Genomic DNA, 25,281 nt, shown 5'->3' with positions numbered 1-25,281 from the left:
GCTTGCCAACTATATTAAAAAATGTATTCAGTGCATAACTGTTATTGAACAGATTTGGAAGTAGTAAGGCCAGCCCTTGGCAGAGCCTGCACTCTTTCTATCACTTGTAGTAATACATTTGCATTTCTGCTATCGATGCCTTCCTTATTCCTGCTCATCAGTAAAGCAGTAAAGTGGATCACCTGTTCCCAAGTTTCTTACTTTTTTCCATCTTCACTCATTCAATAACATAGGCCTTCTCCTAGAAGAGAATGTTGCTTTTTAAGCAGTTTTTTTCCCCATCTTTCTTTCTAATCTAAAATTTCTCAAATTCTTATTAGCAAGTCATGAAATGAGCAGGGTGAGTTATTAACAGCAATTTTAAATTTTATAGTAGTGATAAGAATTGGTTCTTAAAACTTGTTTCTGTAAACATGTATATGGATATGGATTGCATTGTGAAATGAGTTTCTATATTGCTTCCAAATGAGCTTTGTAATTAGGTTATGAAAGCTCTTAAAATCCTTTATTAAGGTTCTGGGTAGGAATCAGGATAAATGTTAAACTTCTCAACTTAGCACATAAGAGCTTTTATCATCTAGCCATTATGTGTTCTTTTAAGCTAAACTGCCACTGTTGCACTTCAGCCATGCATTATTTCAGCCACCTATACCTACTTGAAGTTCTGTCATGGTATCTTTTTTTTTTTTGGTACCAGGGATCGAACTTGGGTCCTTGTGCTTGCGCAGCAGGCGGCGAAACCACGGAGCTAAATCTCCGGCCCTATGATATCTTAATACTATACCTCCTCTTGTTTTTGTCTCAGTGCCTTGTTGTCATCTCTTTAACTTGGAGGCAAATTTTGTTTGATCCTATCACAAGTTCAAGTGTGTTAAACGTATGGGAAAAAATTCAACATCATTCATAATTAAGTACAAATATAGCTACAATAAGTTGCCATTTTTAAATCATATTGCATACATCAAACATTTGGCCTACTGTATTGGCAAAATGTGGGGGAAAAGGAACTCTTACAATATTGGTGGAAATTTAAGTGACAATTCAGTGAATTCCGACAAAGTAATAGTTATTCTTCAGCTCAGCAATTATGCCTCTAGGACTTTTTACAGATATTCTTATCCATATGGGAAGAAAGGAATTTGCTAATACTATTATTTATAATAGAAGGTTTAATAAAGCATGATACATCTTTTTCCTGGAATATTCTGCAGTAAGTAAAACATGAGTAAGAAATATCCTTTAACATTGTTATAGAAAGAATATTTGGGCATATTGTGAAATGTCAAAAGGAAGGATATGAGTATATATTTTCTGTCTTTAAGTTTAAAAACTATTTGTACATGAAATCTTTCAACAAGGGCCTACTCAAAATTAATAATATTTTGATCCACAGAAAGGAAAAATTTGACTAATGTTTTGCACTGGGAGACTGACTTTCCTTTATATTTTTTATGCATGCACATGTGTGTGGTACTTATATAACTAAATGGAACGGGTCTCTCTCAGTTATAACCCCCCCCAAATACACTATGCCTTTTGATTTGATTTTGATGATTTTCAGTTCTGTACTTCCATTCCATCTCCATCACAAAACTATACTTGAAGGCTGATTGTTGTTTTTCTTAATTTTTGTCCTCCATTAGAAGCTCCTTGAATATAGGTTCTGTTGTTTTTTCTTTGTTTCTCAAAAATTTCCTGGTAGGGCTTGGCATATATGGAGAATCATGTTTGTTGAAAAACAATAATCTACTTTCTTAGTTCTCTCTTACCTCTCCACAGACTCCCAGTTACTTACAATTTTATGTTGCCTATGATATTTAACATTATTATAATTCACATTGTTAATGGAGTATATTTTTATTGTTATATTCCAGTATTATTTCTGCCTCTTTCAATAAAATTTATGACAATATATACAATTGTAGCAGTATTTCTTTAATCTCTGGACTTTTCATCTGTTAGCCTTTTCTTTAAATTGTGGCTTTTAAATGTTGGTCTGCTGATGGGTGTCATAAGGGAGACTTAATGAAAACACAGATTAACAGAGCCCCACCTTGCTGATTAATAGTACTGGTTGGAGCCGGAGAACTTTTTTTTTTCTCCTAAGCAAGTTCCTCAGATAGTTTTCTTATTTAGCCAGGATTGGAGACAGCTACTTCAGATATTGTTAGGAAGTAGGGTATCACGTCTTAAAAATAAAGGGGAGATTATATATTAGCTATCACTACCACCTTCTGTAGGTAAAAGGAAGCCCCTTCTCAAGCTCAACTTCTTGGAAAGTAAGGTAAAAGTATACTAGATTTCATGAATTGTAAAGTATTTAGTTTTCGCCTGTGTGTGTGGATCTGTGCTTTGTGCAATTTATGGACCTACTCCTTGCTCTCTCTAAGCATAATTTCTAAATAAAATAAAGGTTGATGGCATTATGCAGTTAAAAGGGCATACTAACATATTTATGCCACTCTGCATTGTATTAAAATTTATTACTATTATCTAGCTTGCTGGTGATTAGAATATCTGCTTTTTACTACTGCAGAAAAATAAACTCAATCCATTAGAATATGTGTTTTGCTTTGTTTTGTTTCTAAGAGTCAGATTCTCACTTTTCTTTGAAAATTTCTCATGGAAGATCATCATGGTTCATGAAAGCTTTCATAAACCAGCTCTTCAACTACAAGGCAACAAAACATTACAATACAAGCTTGTTTGATTCTAGAATATTTTTAGCCTGAGATAACATATCTTATGGATGCCTAAGTATAGTTCCTGAAGTACATCAATTTTATATACAATTTGATCCATCAGTTTTTGATCTTACATTGAAAAATGATGGGCTTTTCTCTGAAAATTTCACTTACAAGTGATACTAACAAGAATTAATCAGTGTTACCCCAAACCATATACGGTAGTCAGTGGAAATTAATTAAAATTGCAGTGCTATGACAGTGACTCAAGATCCTCTTTTTGCATTTTCCTGAAAATCACTTTCTACTTGCTCTACTTAATTCACTAAAGGAAAGGAGAACTCTGAAAAGAACTATATGGCAAATTTTGGATAAATTGCATGGTAGAAAGCAGTTAATCATGTTTGTTAATTTCTAGACTTTAATGATTATCTAATTCACTCTAATTTCTTCAGACTTTTGATACAGGCAGGCTATGATGTTAACATTAAAGATTATGATGGCTGGACACCTCTTCATGCTGCAGCTCATTGGGGTAAAGAAGAAGCATGCCGAATTTTAGTGGACAATCTGTGTGATATGGAGATGGTCAACAAAGTGGTAGGCCTTTTAAAATGTATTTAAAATTTAGAAATAAAATTTTAGTTTGAAAAGGTTATGAGAAATATAAATTACATAATTATATTTTCATCAACTATATAAAATAACATTTTGTCCTTTGATTTATTAAGTAATAGTTGAAGTCCTTCTGTTTCTCAAATGGAATGGTTCTGGACTTGTTCTGCAAAGAAAGTATTCTTTACATAATCATGTACATATAGAGAACATTTGAATATTGCATTGTTACTGTAGGGATACTTAGGGATTTATAATTTAAGAAAATTTGCATTTCTATATAAATATTTTCTGTCATCACTATGAATTGGAACACATAGAAGGGTGTTTCAGATTGTCTTTAGCCAATAGTCACATTAGTGTCCTTACAGTGATTAAGTGACATTGATAGTGAACTCTGCCAACAGTAGTAAGCTAAAATGTGTTCTCTAGTGAGTTTAATTACTCATTAACTTCCATAGAATGTTTCTAATACATTGACTTTCATAAGGTAATAGAGTAAATTACTTAGCAGAGATTCATAAAATAATCTTATCTGTATTTAAAATAGGACCATTTAATTCTGTTGTATACATTGCCATGAGTGCTGGTGCTAGTTTCTAATGGGGACCTACAAAATAAAGAGAACAAAGGCATGCCATATTCCTAAGATTTGCCCATGCATAAATAGTTGGAGATTGAGGCTAGATTTATGTGCTGTGTACTGACATAAAGAGATAAAGAAGCCCTCTGAACTCTTTTCAATATATATTTCAATAACTGATTTTAAAATATGTTTTACATTTTAAAAACACATGTAAAAATCATAGGAAGTAGTGAAAATCTTCGGGAAAGTCAGAAGGTTTGAAAATGACTCATCTGAAAGAGATCTGTACTTGTAAATACAAGAGTTTTCAGTCTGAATTTTTAGTGCAAACTTTCAATAACTTGCTTTTTCTCTTAAATGTTGATACTGTTTAATTTTAAGTAAAAGACCAGGTAATTTTAGCCTTATGATTCATATTTCCTCTTTTCATATGAAAGTTCTTCCTGCAGATAGGATTTTTCTAAAGAAATCAGTGGATACCTATTATTTTCTGAACTCTAGCCTGGATTCCAGTCTCTCTCCTAGTGACTCTAAAAGCTACCTGTCTGTTCTCATAGACAGTGCTAATAATTATTTCATTCACTAGTATGTATTTGCTTCCAGATAAGAGCAGAAAAATCATGCTTATTAATTGAAATTCCTTCCCAGAAAGACTATATTACTTCCTAGTTTAAACATGTTAATGTTTCCTTGGCTGAATTAGTAATCTAGTGAAACGTGCATAATATGTAGTATATATAAGAAAAAAATATTGTCTATATATACCAAATTTGAACTATATCCACAGCCTTTTTTAAATTTTTATTTTTTGAGACAAGGTCTCACTAAGTTGCCCATGCTGAGCTTGAACCTATGATCCTCCTGCCTCTGCTTCTCAGAGCGCTGGGATTACAGGCGTGAACCACCACCCTCTAGTTTGATTGCACCCTAAATTTTAGTATGTTACCTCTTTATTCCATCACTTCAGTTGAACTTTATACAATATTGAAATAATTGTGCTTCATAATTCTTTTGCATTACTCAGCCTTTGTTTTTCACATGTATCTAATGTTACCCTTTCAGCAATGCTATGAAGTTGTGAAGTATTTTTCTTATTCAGGAAAATGTTTGGAGAAGTTGAGTAATTTTCCTAAAGCCTTGAAAATTGAGTGCTGCTTTTTAAAACAAAACCAAAAAAAACTCTGCTAAGTTCTTCTCTTGACTTTATTTTCATGTTTTGCTTTTTCAGATGCTTATTCTTATAAAAATATGATTTTAAATTTATATAAAATATTTTTATTTTAAAACACTTTATTCATTCTAAAAGCCTTTGTGCCTTAAATATATCCAAATAAAAGTTCCAAAGAACTTGTATGGTAATGGAAGAAATTTTTAGTTTTCTCCTATCTTTTTTTTGGTACTGGGAATCAAACGTAGGACCTTGTACTTGCCAGGCAGATGTGGCACCACTGAGCTAAATTTTCGGCCCTTAATTATTAAAATTTTAACAAATAACTTTGCCTTTGTACATCAAGCTGTCTTCTGTTTTTACTGGCTGTGTTGTAAAATAATATGTTTAAATAGAAAAAAATCACTTTGTCTTTATTTGTAAGCCTGACTATATGAAATTATCTTCTTTTATACCTTCAGTAGTACTTATAGATGAAAAATCTTTACTAAATTTCTTTTTAAAATATCAAAGAAATACACTAAAGGTGTTACCAGATCTTAGATGAGTTCATTAGTAGTAGGAGACATGATTTGAGAAAATAATGTGTAATGTAGAAAATACAATAAATCCTATAGAAAATCTGAAATTCTTTCTATATGCAAATAGGTAAAATGTTCTGAAAGTAATATTTAGACATTTTGATCTGATTTATTTAACTTATTTGTAAACTATAAAATACATTTGCTATCATTTTAACTATTATAAATTATGTGATACTGATTTTAGGGATAAAGACCCTTTATTTTGGTTCCTTAACTTACTAAAGCCATTGTTTTACTAGAATGCATCTAAGTATTCTCCCTTCTTAAATGTTAACTAGGCTGCTTTTTTAGTTGGAATTTCTTTTAGTGTAATAATACAGTGACTAGCAGAAAAGTTTTTAGCTTGATAACTTGATGTAAATGAGTAACAAAGCTGTTTTTCCTAGGCAAAAATATTTCTTTTTTTTACTCTAATTCTGTGTGAACTTGAATTTATTTACTATAAAGACAAAATGAGATACTAAAATAGTAGCAACTTCCCCTTCATTATTTTCATGACTTGGGCAAATATCCAGCACTCAGAGATTGGATTTTCTTATCTGTACAATGAGAATCATAATAATCCACATTTCAACTACTACACTGGTGGTTCTGAGGATGAAGAAAGATCATATCTACAAAAATAATCCATTTATATAGTAAGTGAGTAAAGCAAAAGAGATTACGAAGTTAGACTTAGAAAATGGCTGTAGTATTTCTGTAGCCCTGGTAACTTGTAGGTGTATTGAACTGATTTTTTTTTAAGCAACCTGTTTTGTTTGACTTTCTCATTTAAGATAATTCTCTTGATAGATAGAATTCCTATTTTCTTACACTTCACCATTGTGTCTTCATTTGTTTCCTGACTGCTTTGGGCATACTTCACTGCATTTGTACTCCTTTTGTGAAGTGTAGTGACCTTATGGTAGCTAAGAATTAGGTAATGCTCATCATTTCACAATTGTTTGCTTCAAAACTGTAGTACAGATTATTTGAAGAGCATGATTAACTTATTAAGGTGATGGCTATGCTTTTTTAAAATTAGAAATTTTTCTGTTTATAGCCTGAATTTTACTCTAGTTTTTATTCTCTGTTCTGCTGTTTGCGAAGTGGACTCATTCATGAAGGGAAGAAATGAAAAGAAGGGTTTATCTGGTGGCCTGATTTCTTATTCTTAAGCAGTAAAATGCCTTATTATTAAAATAAATGCGTTGGTTCCATTTAACTGCCACAGAAATTTAATTACAATTGAAAATATTTTTCAAGGTGGGTTTTTCATTCTTAAGGATTGAGAAACATGTTAAATAATACTTAAAAGGAAGTCAGCAAAGCCAGGCATGGTGGCACACGCCTGTAATCCTAGCACTCTGGGAGGCTGAGGGAGGAAGTTGGCAAGTTCGAGCCCAACCAAGACCTAAAGGGCTTGAGATAAGGTTGGTGCAAAGGTCCAGGGTGGAGAGTGTTGGTGGGGAGAGGAAGAGAGAAAGTGAGGGAGGAGGGAAGGAAGGATCGGTGAGTTATTTCGTGTAATAATGTGGTCTTGATTGCAATTTACGAGTATAGCACCTATAACATTTCAGAACTAATTACAGAAAGAATGTCCTAAAGAACTGGAATTAACATATTGCTAGTTTAAAAGGCATCTTAAATCTCTGAGCCATTTATTTCATAACATTTTTATAAGGAATTTAATTTTTTATTTTTAATACTCAAGGTTGAATGGGGAGAATTTATTAAATTTAAAGCTTTTCATCTTAATTTGGGTGGGAAAGGATTGATTGGTCTTAATTCCTGCTGGAAAGTTTTTCTGGCAAGGAAAGGTAACAGCCCTTTGAAGTTTTCTTTTTCATAATGAATGCAAATTGGTTGACAAATGTTCATTTGGACTAATTTTTGAAACTAAGCAATACGTATGCCTGGCTGAGCATTAAGCAGTTTAGAAATACATATTTTTGGGCCAGGGATTTAGCTCAGTGGTGCTGCACATGCCTCGAAAGTGCAAGGTCCTGAGTTTGATCCCCGGTACAAAAAAAGAGAAAGAAAGATATATTTGTATTCTGTTAGTCTACCAAGAATGGAGTTTTAGGAAGGTATCAAAAAAGAAGGCCTCAAAAGGTTGAAATTATAGTTACCGAGATGACCCAGTAATTCAACTCCCAGCAGTACAGCCGAGAAAATGAAAATAGATGTCCACAAAAAACCTTGTACGTCAGTGTTCATAGCAGCATTATTTACAGTATAAGCAAAAAACAAATATTCATCTGATGATTATATTAGCAAAACTTGTATTTCATGCATTGGAATCTTACCTGTCAGTGAAAAGCAGTGAAGTAGTGATACATACCATAATGTGGATCAACCTTGAAAACATGCGAAGTGAAAGAAGCCTGTCACAGAGGACCATATATTACAAGATTCCATTGATATGCATAAGCATAGTCCACAGAGTAGATCATTGGTTACCTTGGGCTGAGGGTAATGGAAAAATGGGGAAAGCAATGTTCTGTCTTTTAGGGAAATGAAAATGTTGTAAAATTGATTACGAGACTAGTTGTACAGTTTGTGAGCATATTTAAAACAGCATTGAATCATATGCTTTAAATGGGTGATATTTTGCATGGTATATGAATTAGATCTTAATTAAATTAGATCTTTTAATTTAAAAAGGGGAGATACTACAGCAATTTCTTTCTCACATGGGTTTCTTATACATTTCCTCTGAGTTATGTGTATTGTGTCATTTAACAATCAAAAAAAAAGTTACTAACTTCTTTGTACATAGTTACACAAAATTATTGAAAGTATTTTGTAACTTGACTGTTTTACTATCACATCCCCTGTTGTTTCTTGCCTAGGGCCAAACAGCCTTTGATGTAGCAGATGAAGACATTTTAGGATATTTAGAAGAGTTGCAAAAAAAACAAAATCTGGTATGTTTAATGACTGCCTAAAAATTTCCTGTAGAAATGAATTTTAATAGCTTTGACTCTCAGTTTAAAAAGTTTCTTGTGGCCGGGGATTTAGCTCAGAGGTTCCGCCATCTGCCTCGCTAGCCAAGGACCCAAGTTCAATCCCCGGTACCAAAAAAAAGTATTCTTGTGATATTTTGTGTTTTTTAATTTTAATTTATTCCTAGCAGTAACACTAAATAATAGTGAGAGAGATGGTTGTGATAGACTTTCGTATTATTTATCCCTGTTTCTATTTCCTCTCCTTCATACAACCATACAACAAATCCTTAAATAATCTGTGTGTTCTCAACAATAGCATGTTCTTGTAATTCCAGGACAAAGTTTATTTCAAAACAATCTCAGATTTCTAATAGCATACCATACATAAGCAAGGAGTTGTGTTACCAGGAAACTAGACTTCTAAGTAAAATGGCACTGCCCATCCTAAGTAATTAGTGCATCTTGACCATTTTGGGGAAGAAACTGAAGTTAGAGGGGTCTAAAACTTCGAACTGAGTCCTGCTTGGAATTTTAATTGTCTAGTGTTATTTATTTTTTTTTTTACTCAAGCCCTTTCCTTTACAGAAAACTTAAATCTTTTATTTCTTCATTTTGTTTTTGCTTAGCATTTGAAATACTTTATTATTTTATTATTTGAAACTACTTTATTATTTTAAACTCTGTGTTTCACACATACTATTATCTTAATAGTATTCTTATTTTTCTTTGCATAACTTTGTGTAAAGCTCCATAGTGAAAAACGAGATAAGAAATCTCCATTAATTGAATCAACAGCAAATATGGACAATAACCAGTCACAGAAGACCTTTAAAAAGTAAGTAAAATGTAAAGGGCGTGTTTAAGTTATGAATGCATTGGCATAATGGCCACAGGCACAGTTGTTGTGGATCTGAGGAAAAACCAATGTATTTTAACCTTTTGTGTTTATAATCATTTGAAAGCTGTTTTTCTTTCACAGCAAAGAAACGCTGATTATTGAGCCAGAGAAAAATGCATCCCGTATTGAGTCTCTAGAACAAGAAAAGGTTGATGAAGAAGAAGAAGGGAAGAAAGATGAATCCAGTTGTTCCAGTGAAGAAGATGAGGAAGATGACTCAGAATCAGAAGCTGAAACAGGTAGAATTTGAACAATAAATAAAATTTTACTGAATTTTGTGGCAGTGTGAAGTAAAACATGAAAAAGCTTAATTTTTAAGCTTTTCAGATGGATTTGTTACTTGTTCAATAACCTGCCAAACCAGAAATTACCTTTTGGAGAATATTAGAAACTTATGTGTAGTTGTGAGTTTATTGTTCTTTAATTATCTGGAGGTGTTCATCCCTGTGCATTGTTGCTCTATATTTTAGATTTAAAGAAGATGCTGAGGCTTTTAAGACTCCCTTAGGTTGGTACAGATAGGGTGTGAATGGGTTCTCAGCAGTTCAGAAATGCTCCTGCTTCTTTCTGAGACCCAAAAGCCCAGGAAAATATTTCCAGCAGCATCTCAAACTCTCCCTAAGAAATAGTAAAGTGGGGATTAATCAAGATACTCTTCTGAGAATATGAGGGAATTTGCATTGTTTTGGAAAAAATAAGATATTGAAGAGTGAAAGATAAGATATTGAAAGTATAAGATATTGAAGAGTGAAATAAGTATTCATATTTTAGCTATTAAGACTTCAGATTTACTAGCTGTTAATATTTAATCATACTTCAGGTGTTTATTTTGCAGTGGCCCTGGGTTCAATCCTCAGTATTGAAAAATGAATGAATAAATAAAAAAGTAAAACATTACAGTTGCCTTCTTTGCCCACCTGCTTTAGTCTACTCTTCCTTTCCTTCCTTTCTAAAGGCAGTTGTTATCATGATGTGTAATATTCTAGTCCATGTTTCTAATTTTATCTTGTATGTATACTCATAAGTTAGCTCAGTGACACCGTGTGTGCCTTGCAAGCTCAAGGTCCTGAGTTCTATCTCTGGTACCAGGAAAAAAAAATGTAGCAACTATATTTTTGGTTCGTATTTACTCTCATACTCTAGGAATTTTGTGCATCTTGTTTTAGATATGTCCATAAATCCATACCTTTATCTCCATACTGATCACATTAACTGTTGCATAGCATTCCAAAAAATACATGTTTCCCTTCTGATTAACATTTAACATATTCTCAGTTTTTTGTTTTAAATAATACAGCAGTTGTGCTTCCTTGTTTAATTTGTAGGAGATTCTCTAATGGACTTAAAAATTGAGTCCATTAGTCATAAGCTGCACAAATTTTCAGTTTTCATAAATTGTTTCATAATACTACTATAATAATTTATTCATTTCCTTTTTATTACTAAAAATATGGTTTCGCTATCTTTTTTGTCTGGCCTACATGTTTTTATAGCTTTTGTTTACCACAAAGTTTTTGTTAAATAACATTTACTTTTTTTTTTTTTTTGTACTGGGGATCGAATTCGGGTCCTTGCCGCTTGCGCAGCAGATGGCGAAACCACTGAGCTAAATCCCCGGCCCCAATAACATTTACTTTTTGTGTCAGTTAATCACTCAAAACTTGTGAATGGCATGAGATACCGATATTGCCGTGTTTGAACGTAGAACTGGCCACTTTAACATATGTATTATTCAGAAGAAAATATTGCACTTTCCGTTAACATTTTTGATCACTGAAAAAACTTGTTTTATCAGGACCAGTTTGGTGGTCATTGGTAAACACAAATGGAGTTACACATTTGATGATGGAATCCCTATATTTCCTCTAGATAAACAACAAAACTTTCAAATCATTTTATTTCTACTTAGCAAAATATTTCCTCTAAGAAAATGTAAGCAGCTATGGTTTTCTAAATATAACACTTGGAAAAGAACATACTAATAATTGTTTAAAAAATAAGATGCAGATGTAGGCTACCTCTGTTGCTGCGGTGATGTGTTTTGGATTTTTTGTTTTCTGAAAGTTGCTAAGCCAACAAGTAAATTATTTTTCTGTAACACACAAAGAGTTTATCAAATACATGAATGGCTAGATTATTCTAGTTACTTAGAGATTTAAATTTTTCCTCATTGGTGTTAACATTGTTTGGGCCCGTGAATCAGCATATCTTTTGCCTTGGTGAGATAATCATGTGGGGAAAATTGGAAGACAGATCAATAGCTATTTAGTGAATATTATAATGTACCTATATAACATGTTAATTAAGATATTTCTAATTATAAAAAGCAAATTATATGAGAATCAGCATGTATAGTATTTAAGAACATGGACTGATTTATGCAAGCAATTATGTATTCAGATCATTTAATCTCATATTTCTTACCTGTGAAATCAGGATAATAACTTATCCAAATATTATCAGTATACATACTTACCTAATGTTAACTTCTATTGAATTTATACTGTTACCTTGTGCATTTTACAAAAACTAAAAAGTCAAATGATGTCATTGATATTTAAATAGATGTAATTTTGAGAGTATTTAGAAGTTTATTTTTATGCTTTTAATCTCTTCTCTGCCAGACATACCTTGGCTCCCACTCTGTAGTAAAGTACTTCATATGATTAAAAACTTCCATGTATGTACATGTCCCCAAGAGTCAGGCCCTGCATTGAGGTCTCCTAACTCTTGTATCAAGTCTTATGTGGTAGAATTCAAGAACAGGAAGTGGCAGCATTTCTTTCAGAGATTTCTGATTCTTGTTAACATTTTCTTAATGTATTCTTTATTTAATATTCAGTGAATTCATTGTTCAGTATTAGGTACTGAGGAGCCATTTAAAACAAATGAAAGACTAATCTTATGCTAGTTCCCTAACTAGTAAATGTGCTGGCATTTTTTAGTTGAAATATTTTTAATAATTCTAAAAGGAGAAGAATTGGACTATATGATCTGGATAGCTCTTTAAACTTTTTGTTCTATAACTACAAATAATACTTTCCATAAATATGTTAAATTGGATTATATTAATTCCTGTTTGGAATTTAAGCACGACACTCAGCCTCTGCTCAACATCTCCTTGAGCTAACTGGTTTTTTTTGTTTTTTGTTTTTTTTGGTACCGGAGATCGAACTCGGGACCTTGCACTTGTGAGGCAGGTGCCGGAACCACTGAGCTAAATCCTCAGCCCTTGTTAAGCTAACTTTAAATGCTCATCTAAGCATTGTACTGTGATAACTTCATTCCACTTGTTCCTGGTTGTCGGTTGTGCCAGAAAAATTTGTTTCTATCTCAAGTATTAACCCATGTAAATGCTGTGTGGTTTCTTCTCTTTCACGCTTTTAATGTCAACCAGGGTGTATCGTAGTTTATTTGGCAGGCTTGAGAAAGCAGCCCTTTTCCTGTAGACCTAAAGCTTGATTTGACAATTTCTAAATAGTTTGCTTTTTCTACTTTTTGTAAAGTTACTTCCTCTGGAAACTATTTGACATAAAATAACTATTTCGCTGAATTTTCTTTTGTAAGTTATTTACCAAGCCAGTTTTCCTTCACTGTTCTTTCTCTTCTCATGTGTCAAATGAAAATAGGAATGCAATTAAAAGTTTCAACTGTGGGCTGGGGGTTTAGCTCAGTGGTTCCAGTGCCTGCCTCACAAGCGCAAGGTCCTGAGTTCAATCCCTGGTACCAAAAAAAAAAAAAGTTTTAACTGTCTCCCAAATGATTTATAAATTTGAGGTGAGACAGTGAGAAAGGGGAAATGTATTTTTACTTTTAGAGTTGACCTTAAAATTTTCATACTGCATTAAAATCAGATAGAAAGGGGCCAGGGATTTAGCTCAGTGGTTTCACCACTTGCTGCGCAAGCGCAAGGACCCGAGTTTGATCCCCAGTACCCCCCCAAAAAAAAAAATCAAATAGAAGGGCTTCAACAATATTGATAATGTTTACTCACTAAGCTAGGTGGTGGTGCATGGAGTTTATCTTATTTAGCATTTCTTTATCTAGACTGTAAGTGCCATCTAGCTAAGACAATTTCATTGGCTGATATGTCCAGTGTTTAGGATATACTTGAAATGGAGAGACAGAATATTTGTTGAATGACGTTCTTCAGTTACATGAAATATTTTCGTGCAGGGGACTGAACTCGGGACCTTGCGCTTGCGAGGCCGGCGCCGGAACCACTGAGCTAAATCCCCAGGCCACATGAAATATTTTCTAGGAAAATGATATTGTGCTCATTTAACTTTATATCTATTAAAAGTGAAAAGGCATGTTCTTTGAGACATTTAACCATGTTGTTTGACGTGAATATAAGCTGATTATTGACAAAAATACTTTTAGGTTTCCTGAAATAAAGCGCAATCAATTTTAGATCATCAATAATAGTTGTTTATTCATTATAAAATTACATGGCTATTATAATTTTTTTAGTCATACTGATTTTATAAATTTAAATTTTTAAATCTTAGTTAAAATTTTCCTAGTCTTAAAAATACAGAAGGCTTGTTGAAATTGTGCTTTTTTATCCTCAGAAGATTTGTTGTGTTTCTTTCATATTATCTTTACTATTTTTTAACTTTAGCATACATGTGGAAATGTTTCTAGATACTACTTTAAAAACCGACTTGTGAAAAAGAATAGTAAAAGACAATCATTGAAGGTAAATTCCTGTAGAACCTTGACTCTTAATTTTTTTTTTATAGATAAGACAAAACCCATTGCTTCTGTAACTAATGCCAACACTTCTAGTACACAAGCAGCTCCTGTAGCTGTTACAACACCTACTCTGTCATCCAGTCAGGCAACGCCCACATCACCTATTAAAAAGGTAAGCCAAAATTGTGTTTGCTAAAAATGTATGTACTCTATTTTAAGTATCTTTTGAACTCACTTGTTAAAAGTTCTAAATTTTTAGTTTTTTAAAAAAATATTTATTGTGCTTTTCTGTTTTTAGTTTGGCATTTCCTCTGAACCATGTTATAATTAGTTGTGTTTTTGTTTTTTGGTTTTTTTTGCAAATCACAGTTGATATATTTGACAGTTAAAAATAATAAATTGTGGGGCCAGGGATTTAGCTCAGTGGTGCCCCCGCCTGCCTCACAAGCACAAGGTCCTGAGTTTGATCCCTGGTACAAAAAAAAAAATAGTAATAATAATAATAATAAATTGTAAAATGGCTATAAGATAACATTTTTTAATAATATTAAAACCAGTGATCATGGTAGTTTTTATTTCTACTGAACATTTATTTTGAGAAACTCAAGTCTAATATCCTTTATCACTGTTAAGTAAAGGTGTATATTTATAATTCCATACATAAATAAGTAAGGCACAAAAAATGCTACCACAGTTTAATGAGAACTAGAATCCAGATTTTCTAAATCATCGTACACAGTAGGGGGCATGCCATTTTAGTATGCCAGCAAGAGCAAACCACATATCAGTTCTGACCCCACATTTTATTAGTTGTTAAGACCTGGAGCAACTTAGCTTCCTCATCTGTCACAAAACAAACAGAAATAACTATTACAAGAGTTGGTTGAAATGCTGGCCAGTCATTAAGTGGTTCCCAAAATGTTAGTTTCACGTTTCTTCCATTTTCCCTTTTTTCTCCGCCTCTGTTCTCTACCAAAGCAGTGTTTTCCATCTATTGTGTTGCTCTTAAAAACATCCCTTTTCCTTGCTACTCTGGATCCTGTCCTTCTTTTAATCCAAATTAAATGTTAAAGGTGGGGATTTAGCTCAGTGGTGCTGGCGCCTGCCTTGCAAGCACAAGGTCCTGAGTTTGATCCCTGGTACCAAAAAAAAAAGTTTTTTTCTTCACCAAATTAAACGTTAAGGGTTTTGTTGGGTTTTAACCCACTAGTTTCCTTATAAAGTTTCTTCTCACCAGACCTTACGTATCTTTAATGAACATCCTCATCCCTGTGTACATCTCTGTACACAAACTTTTTTCCCAAAACATTTAAGAATTGAGTACAGTCATCATAAAACTTCTTCCCTAAATATGTTCCCTAAATCCAAAGGCATTATCCTTCATTCCCACCAAAAAATGATCAATACTTCAGAAATTTAATGCAATTCAATACTGTTACCTGTGTTAACTAATACTCATAGTCACATTTTTCCAGATGTGCTTCTTCTAAGATTCAAATTAAGGACCCAGTCAGGGATTAGACATGGTTGTCACATCTCTGCCTTTAGACTTATTTTGTTTCTTGTCTGGCACTATTTGGGTTCCATGAGTTGAAGAACTGATTTTAGATCCCCACTCTGTTTCTTCTCAGTCTTCCTCAAGGTGATCAAAATGTAGATCTTTTAAAAATAATAAACTAGGAAAACATTTTAAAATTTATTATGTTAGTAATAACAGTCATTTAAAACTCTTCCCGAGGAGAGTAGAAATGTATGTTTCACTGGTACATAGTTCAAATGTCAAGAAATTGTCGTGAATAAGTTATTTTCCCCTCTGTGTTCCAGAACTGAGGATAACTTGAATTCAGTTAGAACCCATTTTCATGTGATCATAATTACATATGCTTTTAACTCTAAAAGTAGTTTCTCTGCAAAATTTTGAAAACTGTTATTCTGTAATGTGGTTAGTTAAATTGAACTAAAGTAAACCAAGTTGAATTAAGTAAAATTCGGTTCTAGGACACCCATGTACTATCATTGAATACTAAAGTTGTGTCTGCATCTTTGATTTCTTTTGATATATATTGTCTGTTAGTACCATAGAATTATTACAAGTTTCCAGAAGCTCTATCACTGGTATAACTGGGCAAGAACTAGTTCTTTTTGGGGGGGTATTTGGCAAAGCAATCCCTTTCCTACTGTGGTCAAATAGTTACAATAGACTTCTTGTGTCCAGATTGCTTTTTTGAGCATAGCCCCAGATTTACATCAGTTTACTTCTCCATTTATACCTAGTGTCCTAACTGAAAGAAATACTTTATACCTGTATTAGCTTAGTGGGGCAATGATATCCTGAATTCTTACTCAAAAATCACTTTTGATGGATTCTGTAAGTAAACTGAAGTATGAGAAACATCTGCTTCTGTAATTTGCGTATTTAGCAACTCTATTCTCAATTTCAGGCATTATAACTTAATTACCTTGATTTAGTCTTTGTGCTTCACGATTTGTATCTGAATTTTACTCAAAGCAATAAAGTCATTATATGCTAAAGATTTGTATTATTTTCAATGTTTGGGAGTCTTATCAGTATTATGTGACTTTTAAAATTTGTTCTTGAATCCACTGATACTTACCTACATTCTTTTATCTATTTTAATTTAGCATCTTAATGTTTTAAGTTTAATCAAGATTTTCCTGTAACTTTAGAGAACTAACAAATACAGATTTCCTTAAATGAATTGTTAATTTGTAAATGTATCATAAAAGATTGTGCAGTTACAGAGTTCTAATTTTAGGTTTCCAGTCACTACTCTGCTTTTAATATTTGTGCAGTTATTTTAAGTTATCCAGCTTCCTCCACCAGTGCATAAACTGTAGCTACAATGATACTTTGGTTCACAAACCTGATTTGTTCTATGATTCTGGAAAAGATGGCCACATTTGGGCTTGTATGGGAAAGATGACTGTGGTCGTGTTTGTCACCTGATGCAGAGTTTGCGAACAAATTCATTCGTGAACCACGGTACCACTGTATTTGTATTTGTGTGTGCCCATGGAAAGGAGATCATTTAAAAGAAAGCACCAAAAAAACCTTGTATTAAATTTCACTTACTTTCTATTAATAGCACAAAGTAACACAGCAAAAACAATAAATTAATTCTTTTTTTTTTTGGTACTGGGGATCGAACTCAGGACCTTGTGCTTTCAAGGCAGGCAGCAGCACCACTGAGCTAAATCCCCAGCCTAAATTAATTCATTTTAAATGCTCTTTCCTTAAGTTCCTAAGTTTTGAACTAAAAATACTTTTTCTGTATCAGTGATATCAGAATGATAATTTGTGGAGATGTTATATATAAAACCATTAGTTTGACTTTATGCTTTATGTTACCTACCAATAAGTTTATATAAATCTCTAGCCAAAGTAAATGTTAGAATATATAAAACAGATTACAAACTCTGTTGTATGGGTACACCTTCTAATGAAGTATAAATTAAATTTTCTGTATGGATTCTAGAAATTCAGAATTACGGGTCCCAAAAACTTGAATCCAGTTTAATAATCCGAACAATAATTTAGTAAAAGACTACTGTGTGCTGTGGGTCTACGAAGTATGCCAGTGACAGTATACAGATGTAGCATGATGGTGCAATAGTGAAAAATTAAGTTTGAGTTGCAATTATAGGAACACAACACTTGAGACTTTGAAGAATAGGTAAGTAGTAGTACTTCAGCTGAGAGAAAGGGGTTTATATAATTTGTTTAAAAGGAGAGAAGAGAGGCCCAGGAATTTAGCTCAGTGGTTTCACTTCCTGCTGTGCAAGCTCAAGGACCTGAGTTCGATCCCTGGTACCAAAAAAAAAAAAAAAAAAAGGAGAGAAGAGAAATAATGTGAGCAAGCAATAATAATATTTAGTAAGAAAAAATTGTCAAATTTGATTGATTTATAAGGTATGTGTATATAAAGCAAAACACAAGTTAGTAAAATTACGGAATATTTCATTTCTAGGACGATGTTTATAATTTATTTGATATATAGTAAAGAATAATAGAAAATATTTGAATAATGTCATAAGGAAACTATACTTAATAAAATATTCTGGCAGCAGTATGCAGGTATATTTTAAGATGAAGGGCTGACTAAGAAATGGCTTTTTAGAAATTCATTGAAGTTGCCAACAATTATAAGAATATAAACCAGTTGGCATGGGCTTATAAAGGAGAGGAGGGAGATGTAGATACTTGGCACCTAATTTATGGATGGAGATGATGACAGAAAAGAAGTCTAACATGATTGCAAAGTTTCAAACAGGAGATTAAAGACATAATATTAGTGCCTCTACTAGAAACGGAGAATTGAGAAGAGTTGGTCTGGTAGTAAAAATGTTTTATTTTAAACATGTTGAGTTTCCATTTCTGAGATTATATAGGAAATAGAAATTCAGGACTGGGGCCTATTACTTGATGAAGCTAAAATTTTAAGAGTACTAAGGGAAAATAAATTAGTAATTCTGGCCTAAAAAAAAAAGTTCAGGACTGGGAATTTAGGAGTCAGACTGTACTGGAATATAACTAATTAGAGAATAAGCTGAATAAAATTAATATTTAGACTCAAGCCCCTGTTCCCAATTCTGAATGGAAGAAAGTGGAAAGAAAATAAGAGATCTAACAGCAGACTCTTGGAGTGCTTTTGATTCATGGATAGGAAAAAACAGCTTTTAACATAAATGGGTCGGGTGGAAGGCTAGGAAAGTCAAGATACACTTTTCTTTTTAGAAGTTTCAGGGAAGAGGTGTCTAAGTGTTTCAGATTTTTTTATGCACCAAAGTAAAATTAAAAGGAAGTTTTAAGCATAAAAATCAGTACTTAAATCCAGATTCATGTCTTGCAGAGTGGAGACATATAAGCCATTACAGCACAACAAATACACATTTCAAAATGGTTATTGCTGCTTCAGTTTTCACAACTCTAAAATGAAAGTAATGATATGATTTCACTGAGTAGTTGTAGGTTTAAATAAAATAACCCATGTGAAGCACTTAGCTTAAAGCCAGCTAAATGCTGTCTATCCATTTTATGTTTTGTTTTGTGGAGGTAAAACATTTGTTTGCAGATTTTTGAGGAAAGAGAGGTGTGGAACAGGGATTAGCAAACTGGCTAGTGGGCCACACTGCCTTTGTTTGTATAGCCCACACTAAGAATGGCTTTCACTGTTTTTTTCCATTTTGGGTTTTTGGGGGGTTTTTTGGTACCGAGGATCAAACTCAGGACTTTGCGCTTCCCAGGCAGGTGGCGGAACCACTGAGCTAAATCCCTGGCCTGGCTTTCACTGTTTGTAATTAAATTTTTATTGGAATGCAGCCACACTTGTTCGTGTTATCTATGGTCTGCAAAGCCTAAAATGTATAATCTAGCCCTTAAAACTTAGAAACAAATTAGCAGTTGTCTCAGTGCCTATTATATTGCATACAATATTACAGAGGTTGCAGCTTTTTTTGGTCACTGTAGCCCCTGGTGTTTTATTAGCTTTTTTTTTACGGTACCAATTCTTTTTCTTTCTTTTTTTAAGTAATTAGTTGCAAATAAGTTCATAATGGCAGTTTGTGCAGTGTGCATCAGATGTCACTGTGCATTTCTCAAACTTTAAAATATCCCTCAGAGCCTCTGTGATTTTGTTATGACACCCTGAATATGTCAGTCAACATTTTGGGAACTGGGGAATGCATAGAGTATGTTGATACAAATTTATTACTGGGGGAACCAGAGATATTTTATGATAGTTTTGTTTATAAAATGGTCCTCTAGCATCATGGGAGCTTTAACAAAAATCTGTTGACCTGCTAGTTATAGCAAACTATGAAAATAAATATGAAAGATTTTTTTAAAAATTCCAAGGGCCCGGGAAGTAGCTCAGTTTCACTGTGCTTGCCTGGCAAGCACAAGGTCCTGAGGAAGGAAGGGAGGGAGGAAGGGAGGGAGGGAGGGAATTGTTTTTCAAAAAACCCATACCCTCTGTTTGTAGTGAATAGATAGTTGCGATGGTCACATGTCCATATTTAACTGTGGTCGAACGTTTAAATTCTGGAAATGAAGTTTTGTGAACTAGTTGAAGGTAAGAGATGTTGCACTTTGAAGGAAAAATGCAGTTGTTGCAAAGCCCTAAAGGTGGAATATTAAAAATAGTTTTTACTTGAAATGTTTAACAAGAAAATCAGACAGTAGGTATAAAGCTGTGATATTTTAAAATATTATTGAATTAAATGTATGATAGAAAATATCAGTTATTAGACTTTTTATTATTTTAAGTTTAAAATTTTTACCCAGAATATGTACATAGATAAAAACAAAATTTACATGCAATACTTTGTTCACTCACTCATGGACTATAATATTATCTACTCTACGTGCAATAATATTATCTACTTTTACTGCAATAGAAGTTTCTTTATTAGATTCTTTCACATTATCTCATGCTAAGTCTAGAATTTGTTCCTTGTGGAACAAGGTATTTGTTCCTGGATCTGCCCAATTGAGCTTTAATTCACTATAAAACTTTTTTTTCTTTTAAAGAAAAACAAAGTATTTTTTTGCTCTTAACTTTCCTTTTTTATTGTCATGCTTTCATTCTTTATCTCTTCACCTGTCTTATTTTAATTGGCTTCAGTATGATTTCATTGCTCCTATCATGCCTGTGGTGGAATCTGTAGATCCTGCATCATGGAGGCAGGGCTTGCGCAAAACTGGCATTGTTCTTGTGCCCAATAAGGGTGAAAAATCTATGGTGAGGCATTTCTACGTGCAAGAATTTATATTAGGTTACAATATAACAAGTTTAATACAAATATTGGTTCCAGAGATGCATGGTTTTAAGTCCTTATGGTGTGCTCATTTCTGTTTTCTGTATGTGCATCATAATTTTCTGTGTAATAAAAAGTGTGTAGTGTGTTTTTTAAATCTAACCTTTAGAAAGATAGTCTACTCTTTTTTAGATTTTTAAATTTTTACTAAGATATTAACCTAATGAGTAAGTTTTTTTCTCCTGAAACTATTAACTATAATTTTAGACATTATCTTGAGACCTTATCATTTCCAAATTAAGGATTGATCAACTAATTCTTTCTTTTTTTTCTTTTAAAAATTAAATAGTTTCCAACATCAACTACAAAAATTTCTCCCAAAGAAGAAGAGAGAAAAGATGAGTCTCCTGCATCTTGGAGGCTAGGACTCAGAAAGACTGGGAGTTATGGTGCACTTGCTGAAATCACAGCATCAAAAGAAGCTCAGAAAGAAAAAGACACTGCAGGGGTTATACGTTCAGCTTCAAGCCCCAGACTTTCCTCTTCTTTGGATAATAAAGAAAAGGTAATATATTTTACCATGTGAGGTTTTTTTTTTTGGTACTGGGGATCAAACTCAGGACCTTGTGCTTGCCAGGCAGGTGCGGCGCCATTGAGCTAATAAATCCCTGGCTCACCATGTGGTTTTTATAGGTACTCTAATAATTTCTTGTCCAGGAATACCAAATCTGATAGATTTTCTAGTAGATATCTTTAGAGTCTAGAAACCAATTTAATATACCTGACTTAATAAATTTTATAATACACAATATATCTCCATAAACATATATGGCATTATAAGTACCAGAAAGAGTGCAAGGACCTGAGTTCAATCCCTGGTACCAAAAAAGAAAAAATGTAAGTACCAGAAAGATCAGATTGTTTGCTCAAAACATAACATGTACTCAAGTGAAAAAGCCTTTATCATAGAATGTATGAAGGATTAGGCTTATTTTATTTATTATGGTTCCTAAGTTTTCCAAAGTTTAGAAACAAATATTTTCTACAATACGAGCATACTTATAAGTTACTTTCATGCAGTATCTCCAATTTCATTTTGATCTGATACATTACAAATGACTTTGTCTTAATGAGCAGTTTTAATTCTATTCTGAAGGCCGTATTAGCCAGGCATAGAGGCATGCACGCCTGTGATCTCAGTGTTCTGGGAGGCTAAGGCAGAAGGATCACAAGTTTGAGCCCAACCTGGGCTACTTACTTAGCGAGACCCTCACTCAAAATAAAAAAGGACAAAAGAGCTGGCGATGTAGCTTAGTAGCTTAGATCTCCAGTACTATCACCAAAAATTTTTTTTAAAAAAACAGCAGGATGAGTATTACATCAGATAGGTATATCACAGTTTATCCAGCACTATGGGTTTTTTACTGCATTTTCTGTGCTTGAACTTTTTTTTGCTTATATAGTTTACTTTCTTGAAGAATGTTTCCTCATATCAGAAATTTAGGGTGGAATCTCATCAGTTAATTTGAATAGTGTGCTTTTTTATAAATTTATTACCCACTTTTTAGGTATTTTATGACAGTATATCAGGAATGTGTCTGTGTCAATGTCACTGCATACTCAGGCATATTTGAATAAATATACCTTAGATAGTGAACATTGTTTTCATGTATTTATTGACCATTTGTACTTTTGAGAAGTGCCTATTTGATTTGCCCTTTTTTTTTTTTGGTACCGGGAAGTGAACTCGGGACCTTCTGCTTGCCAGGCAGGCGGCAGAACCACTGAACTAAATCCCCAGCCCCATTTGCACATTTTTGATTGGGTCTTTTATTGTAGGAGATCTTTTTTTTTTTTTTTTTTAAGTTCTTTCTATATTTTTAGTATTGCTCCTCTCTCCAAGGGATAGCTGGGAAAAAAATCTTTTCCTTTTCTGCAGGTTGTCTCTTCACTCTCTTGGTTCCTTTGCTGCGCAGAAACTTTACTTTGATATCTCATTTATTCATTCCCCTCCCTCAACCCCCGTACCAGGGATTGAACTCTGGACCTTGCACTTGCAAGGCAGGCACAGCACCACTGAGCTAAATCCCTCACCTATCATTTATTCATTCTTGATGTTACTTCTTATCCAATTGAGGTTCTGTTCAGAAAGTCCTGCCTATACTTATATCTTAAAAATTTTTACCATTTTATCTTCCAGCATATCTTTTAACATTTAGATCTTTGATCCATTTTAATTTTAGTTTAGTACACAGTGAGAGATATGGATATGGCTTCAGTCTTCTGCTTGTGAATAGCTAGTTTTCCCAGTACCATTTGTTAAAGAGGCTATCTTTCCTGTAGTGTATATTTTTGGCCACTTTACCAAAGACCAGATAGCTGAGCATCCAACATCTCTCACCTTTAGAGAAATGCAAATTGAGATTCTACCTTACTCCAGAATGAATGGCTATCATCAAGAAATCAAATAATAACAAATGCTGGCAAGGGTGTTTGGTAGGGGAAGAATGCTTCTACACTGTTGATGGGAATATGAACTATAAAACCACTATGAAGATCAGAATGGAGATTCCTCAAAAAACTAAAAATAGAAATTCCATTCAACCCAGCAGTTCCTGTTCTGGGTAGCCTCCCAAAAAGAGTTAAAGATATTGTGTTACAGTGGTATATGTGTACCCTTGTTTATAGCAGCACAGTTCATGATAGCTGAATTTTGGAGGTGGCCTATATGTTTATAAATAGATGAATGGATAAAGAAATTGTGTTTTTGATACACAGTGAAGGACTACTCTGCCATAAAGAAGGATAAACTAAAATCATTTGTAGGAAAATGGATGCACCATGAGACCATACTGTTAAGTGGAATAAATCAGACACAGAAGGTTAAATATTAAATAATTTCTCTTATATGAAAAACCCAAAATATAAATAAAGAGCAAAGTACAAGTTAGAAAATAGGAAAGAGGGAAATAGATCTTTTACAAATAGGAAGAAGACCAAGAGATGAAGGAGAGAAGAAAAGAGTAAAATAAGAATTAAGATATGTTATGTACATGTATCAGCTCCCCATGAGGAATGTAATTATTATGTACTGCAAACATGTACTAATAATAACAGTTGAAAAATTTAGCTTAGGTCATTGTTTTGACTATTTAATGTATTTTAAAAGCCTAGATTATCATGGTTGTGAATAGTTTATATAACAAATGATTGTGACTTCTCAGTGAACCTTGAGACCTTATTTTTCTGAAAAAAAAAAATCAGTGTTTTTATGACACTACTTTAGTCTGTTACAGAAAATTTCACTAAGATGTGAAAGAAATTTTCTTCCTTGTGTTAAATTATTTTCTAATTCTAGACTTAAGGAGAATGGAAAAAAATTAGTTTGAACAGATTTCTTTTGTGCTTGTGGTACTGATTATTGTTATACATCAGTTTTAGAGTTTAGTAAGGCACTATGGAAATATAAAGTAAATTGTGTTGGCCATCTAATTATACATTGTTGAATAACCTTTTCTTAGTACTTTCAGCAGTGTCTAAAATCAGCACACAATGTTGTTTTCCTTAATTTTGTTTCCTTTTGTACAGGAAAGAGATAGTAAAGGTACAAGGCTTGCGTATGTTACACCTACAATACCAAGACGGCTAGCTAGTACATCTGACATTGAAGAGAAAGAAAACAGGTAAGTTGATTAAAATTGACTTTTACTGTGAAGTCTATTATTTAGTGATAGAGGCAACACATTAGCATTGTGGTTATGTGGGAGAACACCAGGTGCATGGCCCTGGGGAGGTACAGGCTTAATATGTTCATAAGAGTGAAAAGAAAGCATTGTGGCTGAAGTAGAGTAAGGGGAAAGTCATAAAAGAGACCACAAACTAGTACAAGTTTTCTAAACATTTCAGACATTGAGAAAAGGAAAGAAAAGCCCATACTTAGTGTCCATATTTTCATTGGTTTCTTCTGATTTTTCTGCATACAGAGTTTGAGAATTTTTTAGTATAATCATAATCATATTATCTCATTTTGTGCCTTGATTTTTTTCATTTAACATCTTATAAGCATTTTTATATGTTAATGCATACTTTGAATAAGCATTGCTTTTCATCAGTATGTAATACACAATAGAATAGATCTGATGAGGTAAAAATAACACCTCCGATTTTATGGACATATTGTCTGGTATTTTTTATCATAAATAGTATTTTTATAAACATCTTAACCTTGTCCATATATTTAGTATTAGACCTTCATGAATAGAGTCTTAGAACTGGAATTATGTTCCCTTCTTGATAAATACCCAAAGTACTTTCCGATGAGATTTTACTAGTTTCTAATTC

At 33.1% G+C, this 25,281-nt stretch overlaps 1 protein-coding gene across 12 annotated transcripts in view; it reads left to right on the top strand.

Annotated features, from left to right (window-relative positions):
• Positions 1 to 25,281, top strand: part of Ppp1r12a (protein phosphatase 1 regulatory subunit 12A) — a 135,002-nt gene that overhangs the window by 75,185 nt on the left and 34,536 nt on the right. For 7 of the 12 annotated variants that reach the window (XM_087192494.1, XM_087192500.1, XM_087192493.1 and 4 more), the window contains exons 5-12: positions 3,140 to 3,284; positions 8,472 to 8,546; positions 9,314 to 9,402; positions 9,547 to 9,704; positions 14,211 to 14,335; positions 20,808 to 20,924; positions 21,290 to 21,505; positions 24,529 to 24,623. In XM_087192494.1, the coding sequence (XP_087048620.1) occupies positions 3,140 to 3,284; positions 8,472 to 8,546; positions 9,314 to 9,402; positions 9,547 to 9,704; positions 14,211 to 14,335; positions 20,808 to 20,924; positions 21,290 to 21,505; positions 24,529 to 24,623 (1,020 nt within the window). The remainder of the gene's footprint in view (positions 1 to 3,139; positions 3,285 to 8,471; positions 8,547 to 9,313; positions 9,403 to 9,546; positions 9,705 to 14,210; positions 14,336 to 20,807; positions 20,925 to 21,289; positions 21,506 to 24,528; positions 24,624 to 25,281) is intronic. The other 5 variants (XM_087192496.1, XM_087192499.1, XM_087192502.1 and 2 more) reach the window with 1 other exon arrangement.

This window comes from Heterocephalus glaber, unplaced genomic scaffold (assembly GCF_053883595.1).
Source record: "Heterocephalus glaber isolate CG9 unplaced genomic scaffold, H.glaber_assembly_v1.0 deba00001571, whole genome shotgun sequence".
Lineage (NCBI taxonomy): Eukaryota > Metazoa > Chordata > Mammalia > Rodentia > Bathyergidae > Heterocephalus > Heterocephalus glaber.
The sequence above is the reverse complement of the archived record's forward strand: the minus strand, read 5'-3'. Positions and strand labels throughout refer to the sequence as shown.